Raw genomic sequence first — 11,099 nt, forward strand, 5'->3', positions numbered from 1 at the left:
GAAAAAGTCAGGAAAGAGGACATGAGGAATGTTAGATTGGCAATAATCCTACTGATTGGTGGACCAGGTTTGAGGGGTCAAAGAGCCTAATCCTGTTCCTATTTGTTATGGTCTTGCAGGCACACCATGACAAATGTAATATAGGACCTTTTGAAAGTCCCAATACACAGTAAGTGCCTAGAGAGTCAACTACTGTTGACTGGCATCTGGAGCCTCTCCTCACCACCACAGCAACCCCTCCCCAGAAAAAGCTTTTTGTTACATTTGGAGATTTCAGAGGATTCTGACTGATTTACATGGATAATTAGCCAAGACAGATTAGACAGATTCAAGCCTTCCTTTCAGTCCTGGAAACTTAGCTCTCCCCAGTCACTTACAACCCCATACTTCCACACTAATGATCCTCAAACAAATATCTGACCCACCCTAGCTCTTACTCACCTACCTGCCATACTACATTCTCACTACTCACCTGCTATCCTACCTCTCCACCTTATCTGTTCATCCATCTGGCACCATAAGCCACTCCCATTGACCTTACATATTTAACTATTCTTCTTGTCAAAGAGATAATCAACTTTTTTATCATGGAATGTGGCATTTCCTGTTTAGAAAGCAGGAGTGGTCTGGCCTCCTGCGTTGATGATATACTGTGCAAGAAAGCGTCTTGAACAGGTACAGTCCACATTTCTCAAGAGGGAGAAAGTGAGCACTGCAGATGCTGGAGATCAGAGTCGAACAGTGTTGTGCTGGAAAAGCACAGCCAGATTTCACCAGTTTCACCATTTCCAGCACCACACTCTTTGACTCACGTTTCTCAAGAGTATAGAATCACATATACAGGCCGGAAGTTCTGAGAACCAGTACAGGGTATGTAAAAAGGAAGAGTGACAATCCAACTGTGAGTGCTGTTGTCAGAATTTCTTTGACCCATTGTCAAAGATTTCCTCGGTCTGTAAATAGGAAGAGAATCATGAAATTAAACAAGAGGTGAAGGCAGGAGTACTTTTAATGGTAGTAATTAAGTTAAAGAGGCATTAAACAAATACCTGGGGTGGAATTTAGTTACAGCAACAGTGAGTACTGGTTAGAAAATTGTTGGGAGTCCTGCATTGCTTCATTCTTGGAGACCCATTGAAATCTAAATGCAATCGAGCACTTCAGTTACCAGCCTCACGCTTTCTCCCCCCCATGATCAAGGTTTATTGCAGGGTGATAATTTTAGTTCACAGAGCTGCTGGCCAGACAGGGACAACAGCTCTCCATTGCTGGCATTACCATTGGGAGCAGGAACTCCTGCCATTAATGCTCAGAAACCATCACTGTGAATTATTGCTAGATCCCTGAAAACAGGCAGTCGCATTGATCATAGGCAGCAGTTACCATCAGCGAGGAGAGATTGGTGACTGAGATGGGGTGCCCCCCCCCCCCGCCCCAAATATCTTGGCAACATGGTTCTTTTCAAGGCAGCAGGTAAACCAATTGAGAGGTACGAAAGAAGATCTGTGTCAGTCCACAAAATCCCTCAGTGCCATTAAATTCCAATGAGAATTTAAATGTCATTAAATTACACCACTGTAAATCTTTAACTTTACGGTTGAAATACTTCAACTTATCTAATTAATGTGTAAATAAATTCTAAGTGTGACAAACTTGTAAAGTACCTGCGCATTAAACCTGGTATTTTTGATTACAAAATTAGCCACTCTTCAAGTTATTGTTATGTTCATTATCATAATGTTTGAACTTTTGCAGATGCTAAATTGTTTTCCTAATTTCAGAACAACTTTTCAGTGTCCACCAAGCTGCTGAAAGAACTTCACAAAGAATCTAACATTCGAAATGACTGGAGATTCAGGTGGATACAAAGTTATAGCCGATTCAGTCATAAACGTAGTCGGAGTATGAAGAGAGCTGACCAGATAGTAACGGTGATGAAAACCATTCCACTGCTAGGTAATGGCTGACAGATTTCTAACAGTGATGTAACAAATTGAAAATTACTGATGTTAGGTCACACCTCTCACTGGGGCAAGCTCCTGACAATTTTGCCACCGGATGGAAACAACAGATCAATTTGCCACAGGCAAAGAAGAAATCCAAAAACATTGATTTTCCCATAATATGTAGCATCTATCCACTCACTATCAACTGAATTGGGGACAGCAGATGCCTGAAAACTAACCTACTTATTCAACTGAGGAGTAGTCAAGTGATTAAATATAAAACAGGAAAATGCAAATCAGAAAATAATTCTTAATTATTGTTATTTGAAATAGTGAGTGTGAGGAATCCAAGTTAGAACCTTGTTCAAATTTTTAAAATTAATATTCTTCTCTGGGGATATCAAATTTACTTCTCTAAATGATATTAGTGAAATAAGGGAATTTTTACAATGATCAACATTAGTTTTTAATTCCCGCCATTGGCAAGATTCAAACCTATGACCCCAGAGAATTAGCCTGGATCACCAGATTACTAGTCCAGTGACAATGCCATTCCACCACCACCTACTTCGAGCAAATACCAAAACCATTTCAGAGAGAAATGCTTAAGGAGGAGTTAAAATCTTCAGGTCTTAAATGATATCTTGCGTTACAGGTGAAATAGATGTGGATAATCTAAATACACAAAGACATGCTTTCAGAGACCAGAACACATTACTTGGTACAACTTACTACATTATGGCTAATGCTCTGAATAAAGATCCATCATGTCTTCAGTATATCGAGGAGGATCGAGCAAAAAATGTTAAAAAACTTTCTGGAGCTACCAGTGACAACCCAGTGCAGGTAGCAAAAGAATCTTGTAACTATTTGAAAAGATGAATAAGTACAGTTAATATCTGAACGTTATCTGATCGCACCTTTTTTTTGTTCTTCAGGTTTCGATTGGATTATACAGAAAAGCTCATGAATATCTTCAAAGTGCTGTTAAGAAAGCTGAAGAAGAAGTGCAGTCTCTTTCTGAAGAACATGTTGATACAGTGGGAGTGATTAAGGCCTACATGACTTTGGCAAATTTCTGTGACAGATGTCTGCGGGAGGAAGAAGAAAGTGAAAATAGTAAGAATACACTCAAGCTTGTATTTTACATAACATGTAGCAATTGTGCTTTATATACACTCCCAAAATGACTGGGAAGGAAGAAAGGCTGGCAAAAAAAAAGTATGATCTTGCTGTTTCCCTCACTGACTGTCCTTGAATATGGCCTTAACCCAAGATGGCGTTCTGACGTGAGAGTCATTTGGACTTTCCAGGTGGGAGCCCCAGTTTTGAGGCTTGCAAGGTGACCTTAGTTCGGAAGGGGCCCTTCTTGTAAAGAGCAATGTATTCATCCTTCACTTTTTTTTACAGCTTTCACAAGAATGTTTACAAATACTTTGTCACAGCTCACTTGGGTAGTGTGCTGGAAATCAAGCTCTCCTATTCCTAAAGTCCCCTTCACTGGTTGAGATTTTGCCCCTTTTAGTATATCTGAAGGTATTTTATCCCCATCTCCTTTTAATGCTTTGTAAAGAGAGCAGTTTGTAGTGAAATGGTGAGTGAGAACAGTTACTGGGAGACTTGCTGTTACTTGTTCACATAAAATCACAGATATATTATGGTGTAGAAGGAGGCCATTTGGCCCATTGTGTCTGCACTGGCTGTATGGCCTCGTGCCAAGCTCCTGCCTTTATCCCACAATCCTGTAAATCATTACACTCCAGTCAGCCTTCTAGTGCTCCCTTCAATACCTCAATTGATCCTCCCTCCACCACTATATTTCCAGGCAGTGCATTCCATGCCCTCACCACTCGCTGTGTATAAAGGCTTTTTCTCATGTTACCCTTGCTTCGTTTGTTTATCTCTCTTTTGGATGGAGAAATTGAGGTGATTTGTAAGCTTGAATGTTTCTGCTCTATTGCCCACATAAAGGGTTGGAACAACTTGCCCAGGAACCAATCAGGTTGCTGTTACCCTCCTGAGCCCACAATAACTGGCTAATTGAAATCCAAGAGGAGAAAGTGAGGGCTGCAAATGCTGGAGATCAGAGCTGAAAATGTGTTGCTGGAAAAGCGCAGCAGGTCAGGCAGCATCCAAGGAGCAGGAGAATCGACGTTTCGGGCATGATTCCTGAAGAAGGGCTTATGCCCGAAACGTCGATTCTCCTGTTCCTTGGGTGCTGCCTGACCTGCTGCGCTTTTCCAGCAACACATTTTCAGTCAGTAATTGAAATCCAATCAAAGTACTGTCTCTGGGTCTACCTACTCTGAAACATAGACACACATAGATGGAGCCAAGATGTCTTATAATCCTCCGCCACTACTTGAATAAGACAACATTGCAGATACAGCTCTCAGTGAGATCCACTGACTCATTTTTAAACCGCATTTTCTTCTTCCACAGTTTGCTTGCTTTGTAGCAATATCTTTTAATCCAAAAATAAAACTGTTCTTTAGAACATTGTTGCTCCATTACACACTCTTGGTTCTTTCATGTCTTTTAAATAAATAAATTGCTGTTTGTTACAGTTAACAATTTTCCTGAACTGCAGACGTACCCAGCAAGTGTAGTGGAAAATTTGTTAAAAGCATTGCAGTATAATTCGAGGGAAGCTAGACTGAGATTCCCCAGATTGTTACAGATCGTGGAGTTGTATCCAGTGGAGACACAGGACGTCATGACCAGAGGGGTATGTACTTGCTCCGCTGACAGTTATCTTTCTGTATCTCACAAACTGCCCTGTGAACAGGAGAGTTATACTTTGGAATGACAACCGATTGCAGTCATTGGCAGAAACACTGCAGGAATAAGCTTCCTTCATATTTTGTGTATTTACTTTAGCAGCACAGTTGAGATGCCATTCATTTTATGAGATGGGATTGAAGGAGATCAGTTCTGTGTGCAGGAGTGCCAATGTGTTATGTCACCAGACCCTCTATAATAAAAGCCTACGCTATAATCGCCCATGGATTTGGAACGGGGAAGAAACACTTGGGGCTTCCAATGCTTTTTACTCTGCTCCTTGCTTTTACTCCATTAACAGCATTTTTTGTGTGAATACCAGGCGAAGGCAAGGTCAGACCTAGTGAAGAGGCACTCAGATGTAGAGTCATAGAGATGTACAGCACCGAACAGAACCTTCAGTCCAACTCTTCCATACTGACCAGATATCCTAAATTAATCTCATCCCATTTTCCAGCACTTGGCCTATATCCTTCTAAACCCTCCTTATTCATGTACCCATCCAGATGCCTTTTAAATATTGTAATTATACTAGCCTCCACCACTTCCTCCAGCAGCTCATTCCATGCATGCACCACCCTCTGCATGAAAATGTTGCCCTTTTAAATCCTTCCCCTCTCACCTTAAACCTGTGCCCTCTAGTTTTGGACTCCCCCCACCCTGGGGAAAAGGCCTTGACTATTCAGGTAGGCGAAAGTGAGGACTGCAGATGCTGGAGATTAGAGTCAAGATTAGAGTGGTGCTGGAAAAGCACAGCATGTCAGGCAGTATCCGAGGAGCAGGCAAATCGACGTTTCAGGCAAAAACTCTTCAGGAAATCCTGATGAAGGGCTTTTACCCGAAACGTCAATTTTCCTGTCCTCGGATGCTGCCTGACCTGCTGTGCTTTTCCAGCACACTCTAATCTTGGCCTTGATTATTCACCCTATCCATGCCCCTCATGATTTTATAAACTCCTATAAGGTCATTACTCAGCCTCTGACGCTTCAGGCAAAATAGCCCCAGCCTATTCAATCTCTCCCTATTGCTTAAATCCTCCAACTCTGGCCACATCCTTGTCAATCTTTTCTGAAACTTTTCAAATTTCACAGCTTCTTTCCTTTAGTAGGGAGATCAAAATTGCACGCAATATTCCAATAGTGGCCTCACCAATGTCCTGTACAGCCATAACATGACATCCCAATTCCTGTACCCAGTGTTATGACCAATGAAGGTAAGTATTCCAATCACCGCCTTCACCTTGTCTACCTCTCACTCCTCCTTCAAGGATCTATGCACCTGCACTCCAAGGTTTGTTTGTTCAGAACACTCCCCAGGGCCCTACCATTAGCAGACCTGCCCTGATTTGTCTTTCCAAAATGCAGCACCTCACATTTATCTCAATTAATCTCCATCTGCCACTCCTTGGCCAGTTGGCCCATCTGATCAAGGTCCTGTTGTACCTGAGATGACGTTCTTCACTATCTACTATACCACCTATTTTGGGTGTCTTCTGCAAACTCACAAGCCATAAGTTATATTCACGTGCAAATCATTTATATAAATGATGAAAAGCAGTGGTCCCAGCACCGATCCTTGCAGCACATCATTGGTCACAGGTCTCCAGTCTGAAAAGCTCCCCTCCTCACCACCCTCTTCAAGCCAATTTTGTATCCAAATAGCTGCCTCGCCTTGTGCTCTCTGTGATTTAACCTTGCTAACCAATCTACCACACGCCTTACTGAAGTTCAAATAGACAGCATCCATGATTCTGCTTTCATCAATCTTCTTTGTCAAGTCTTCAAAAAAACTCAATTAATTTAGTGAAATATGATTTCCCACACACAAAGCCAAGTTAACTATCCCTAATCAGTCTTTGTCTTTCTGAATACATATAAATCCTGTCTCTCAGAATCCCTTCCAAAAATTTATAATCCAAAGATCTAAGTTTGAACACATTGCAGCATGTGGGGAGTTTAAATTCAATTTATTAAAAAATTCTGGAATAAAATGCTAGTATCTATAATGGTGATCATACAATTAGCACAAATGTTAGTGGGAATGGGAGTCCTCAATATTGGCCGCAGAACCTATTAAATCTTGTGATGTCAGGTCAGACATGTGCAAGAAAACCCCTGGTTTATTATCACATACAGTCAACTGATGATTCAGTGTTCCTCCATGTGGCACAGCATTAAAAGGACGCTGTGAGGATAGCAAGTGCATAGAATTAACTCTGGATGCAGGATTTCAATGTCTCCCACGAAGTGGGGTTGAGTACCTTTCCTACTGACTGAGTCCTTGTGGCACTTGGTGAAAGAACTAAAACAAGGGAATAGTTTTTCCTGACTTCATCCTCTTGAACCCTGTCACAGGTGCACCTATTCATGACAGTATTAGTAGGAATGGCTGCCATCCAGTCCTTGTGGAGACAAAGTTCCATTTTCATAGAGAGGTGTTGGTAAGTAGAATTAGAATAGGCAGATAGTGTTAGCCAGTAGACATGCTGGGGAATTTGATATTTTCTTTTTGATATGCCCAGTATTCATGCCAAGTTCGATGTCCTTCAGTAAAGTTTGACTGCTCCTTCTCAACTAGTAACAGAGCAGTCCATGCTCCTTCAGTGGGACTCTGTTTTCCAATTCTCATTCAGTGGAGTTAAGAATTTTACAATTTTAATTACATTGTTGGGCCAATGCTTGATGGGGAATTAATAAAGATTGTTTTAAGTTTTATTTTTTTCATGCCAAAACTTATTTGAAACAAAAAGAACATTGTCTTAAAATAATATTTCCATCTTGTGTCACCATGAATCAAAGCACTAAATCACTTCATTTGGACGCAATGTTTATAGATTCATTGTTAGATTTTAAATATTAGGCAAATGTCAGTGAAAGTAGTTTTGATCACAAGTTATTTATCATAAATAAGGTTTCCTCTATGATAAGATAGCTGACAAGTCAGTTACTTAAGTTGGTAAATGGCACATGCAGTGAGAAAAATGATCTTTAAGGAAATTCTTTATTTAAATAATTTGCTTAGTTTGTGGATAAATATGATAAATTAATAACTCTTCAAATTTCCCTCAGGTGTCTACCATTCCATGCTGGCAATTTATTGGTTGGATTAATCAAATGATGGCTGCACTTGACAAAAAAGAAGCTTGTGTTATCCAACCCATCATAGAGAAGATTGCAGATTCCTACCCACAGGCTATTGTGTACCCATTTAAGATTAGCAGTGAGAATTATACCTTTGAACCATCTGCAAATGGCAACAAGAACAAAGAGTTTGTTGAGAGGTAATAAGAAGTTCTGTTATTCAGTCATCCAATTTTTCATTAAAAGGTCTTTCCACCTTGTGAACTGTATCAGATAATTAGCAGGTCATTTAAGAAAGAGATGAAGGAACATTTAAACAACTCAACAGTGGCAAAGGTTTTATGACAACATAGACATGGAGAGAAAAAGTTGCAAATTGAAGAGTAAATTACAGGAGAATACAAAAGCTTATTCAAAGTTTGGGAGAAGATTTGTAGCTCGGGTACTCGTTGTTGTGGTTCTGTTCGCCGAGCTGGAAATTTTTGTTGCAAACGTTTCGTCCCCTGTCTAGGTGACATCCTCAGTGCTTGGGAGCCTCCTGTGAAGCGCTTCTGTGGTGTTTCCTCCGGCATTTATAGTGGCCTGTCCCTGCCGCTTGCGGTTGTCAGTTTCAGCTGTCCGCTGTAGTGGCCGGTATATTGGGTCCAGGTCGATGTGTTTGTTGATGGAGTTTGTGGATGAGTGCCATGCTTCTAGGAATTCCCTGGCTGTTCTTTGTTTGGCTTGCCCTATAATGGTAGTGTTGTCCCAGTCGAATTCATGTTGCTTGTCATCTGCGTGTGTGGCTACTAAGGATAGCTGGTCGTGTCGTTTCGTGGCTAGTTGATGTTCATGGATGTGGATCGTTAGCTGTCTTCCTGTTTGTCCTATATAGTGTTTTGTGCAGTCCTTGCATGGGATTTTGTACACTACATTAGTTTTGCTCATACCGGGTATCGGGTCCTTCGTTCTGGTGAGTTGTTGTCTGAGGGTGGCTGTTGGTTTGTGTGCTGTTATAAGTCCTAGTGGTCACAGTAGTCTGGCTGTCAGTTCTGAAATGCTCCTGATGTATGGTAGTGTCGCTAGTCCTTTGGGTTGCGGCATGTCCTCGTTCCGTTGTCTTTCTCTTAGGCATCTGTTGATGAAATTGCGCGGGTATCCATTTTTGGTGAATACCTTGTACAGGTGTTCCTCTTTCTCTTCCAACGCCACACTCACAGGAATCCGATTCACGAGAGAAGAAGAAAAGGATAACCAACTCCCATTCCTAGACGTGATGGTACAGAGAACACCGAACGGAGAATTCACCACAAAGGTATACAGGAAAGCCACACACACAGACCAAGTCCTGAACTATGAAAGCAACCACCCCAACACACACAAACGAAGTTGCATCAAGACACTATTCAAAAGGGCCACAACACACTGCAGTACACCAGAACTGCAAAAAGAGGAAGAGGAACACCTGTACAAGGTATTCGCCAAAAACGGATATCCTCGCAATTTCATCAACAGATGCCTAAGGGAAAGACAACGAAACGAGGACATGCCGCAACCCAAAGGACTAGCCACACTACCATACATCAGGAACATTTCAGAACTGACAGCCAGACTACTCGACCACTAGGACTTATAACATCACACAAACCAACAGCCACCCTCAGACAACAACTCACCAGAATGAAGGACCCGATACCCAGCATGAGCAAAACTAATGTAGTGTACAAAATCCCATGCAAGGACTGCACAAAACACTATATAGGACAAACAGGAAGACAGCTAACGATCCGCATCCATGAACATCAACTAGCCACGAAACGACACGACCAGCTATCCTTAGTAGCCACATACGCAGACGACAAGCAACATGAATTTGACTGGGACAACACTACCATTATAGGTCAAGCCAAACAAAGAACAGCCAGGGAATTCCTAGAAGCATGGCACTCATCCACAAACTCCATCAACAAACACATCGACCTGGACCCAATATACCGGCCACTACAGCGGACAGCTGAAACTGACAACCGGAAGCGGCAGGAACAGGCCACTATAAATGCCGGAGGAAACACCACAGAAGCGCTTCACAGGAGGCTCCCAAGCACTGAGGATGTCACCTAGACAGGGGACGAAACGTTTGCAACAAAAATTTCCAGCTTGGCGAACAGAACCACAACAAAAGCTTATTTTCTGGGAGAGGCTGAAGATATAGGGTGTTATGCAATTAGCAGAGAGGATGAGGTTAGAGTCATAGAGATGTATAGCATGGAAACAGACCCTTCGGTCCAACCCGTCCATGCCGAACAGATATCCCAATCCAATCTAGTCCCACCTGCCAGCACCCGGCCCATATCCCTCCAAACCTTTCCTATTCATATACCCATCCTAATGCCTCTTAAATGTTGCAATTGTACCAGCCTCCACCACATCCTCTGGCAGCTCATTCCATACACGTACCACCCTCTGCGTGAAAAAGTTGCCCCTTAGGTCTCTTTTATATCTTTCCCCTCTCACCCTAAACCTATGCCCTCTAGTTCTGGACTCCCTGACCCCAGGGAAAATATTTTGTCTATTTGTCCTATCCATGCCCCTCATAATTTTGTAAACCTCTATAATGTCACCCCTCAGCCTCTGACGCTCCAGGGAAAACAGCCCCAGCCTGCTCAGCCTTTCCCTGTAGCTCAGATCCTCCAACCCTGGCAACATCCTTGTAAATCTTTTCTGAACTCTTTCAAGTTTCACAACATCTTTCCGATAGGAAGGAGACCAGAACTGCACGTAATATTTCAAAGTGGCCTAACCAATGTCCTGTACAGCCGCAACATGACCTCCCAACTCCTGTACTCAATACTCTGACCAATAAAGGAAAGCATACCAAACGCCGTTTTCACTATCCTATCTACCTGCGACTCCACTTTCAAGGAGCTATGAACCTGCACTCCAAGGTCTCTTTGTTCAGCAACACTCCCTAGGACCTTACCATTAAGTATATAAGTCCTGCTAAGATTTGCTTTCCCTAAATGCAGCACCTCGCATTTATCTGAATTAAACTCCATCTGCTACCTCTCAGCCCATTGGCCCATCTAGTCCAGATCCTGTAGTAATTTGAGGTAACCCTCTTCACTGTCCAGTACACCTCCAATTTTGGTGTCATCTGCAAACTTACTAACTGTACCTCTTATGCTCGCATCCAAATCATTTATGTAAATGACAAACTGTAGAGGGCCCAGCATCGATCCTTGTGGCACTCCACTGGTCACAGGCCTCCAGTCTGAAAAATAACCCTCCACCACCACCCTCTGTCTTCTACCTT

The 11,099-nt window shown here is 42.2% G+C and overlaps 1 protein-coding gene and 1 long non-coding RNA gene across 4 annotated transcripts in view; one reads left to right on the top strand and one right to left on the bottom strand.

Annotated features, from left to right (window-relative positions):
* The window catches only part of prkdc (protein kinase, DNA-activated, catalytic subunit), a 248,835-nt gene that overhangs the window by 190,383 nt on the left and 47,353 nt on the right, over window positions 1–11,099 (top strand). For all 3 annotated transcript variants that reach the window (XM_043688290.2, XM_043688291.2, XM_087986422.1), the window contains 5 exons: window positions 1,782–1,956; window positions 2,602–2,792; window positions 2,885–3,065; window positions 4,514–4,674; window positions 7,796–8,007. In XM_043688290.2, the coding sequence (XP_043544225.2) occupies window positions 1,782–1,956; window positions 2,602–2,792; window positions 2,885–3,065; window positions 4,514–4,674; window positions 7,796–8,007 (920 nt within the window). The remainder of the gene's footprint in view (window positions 1–1,781; window positions 1,957–2,601; window positions 2,793–2,884; window positions 3,066–4,513; window positions 4,675–7,795; window positions 8,008–11,099) is intronic.
* Window positions 1–11,099, bottom strand: part of LOC122549083 (uncharacterized) — a 54,082-nt gene that overhangs the window by 27,492 nt on the left and 15,491 nt on the right. The window contains exon 2 of the long non-coding RNA XR_006311401.2: window positions 2,867–3,037. This is a non-coding gene — a long non-coding RNA (uncharacterized LOC122549083). The remainder of the gene's footprint in view (window positions 1–2,866; window positions 3,038–11,099) is intronic.

Source organism: Chiloscyllium plagiosum, unplaced genomic scaffold (genome assembly GCF_037043375.1).
Source record: "Chiloscyllium plagiosum isolate Xiang-an unplaced genomic scaffold, Cpla_swu_hap1 HiC_scaffold_4, whole genome shotgun sequence".
Classification (NCBI taxonomy): Eukaryota; Metazoa; Chordata; class Chondrichthyes; order Orectolobiformes; family Hemiscylliidae; genus Chiloscyllium; species Chiloscyllium plagiosum.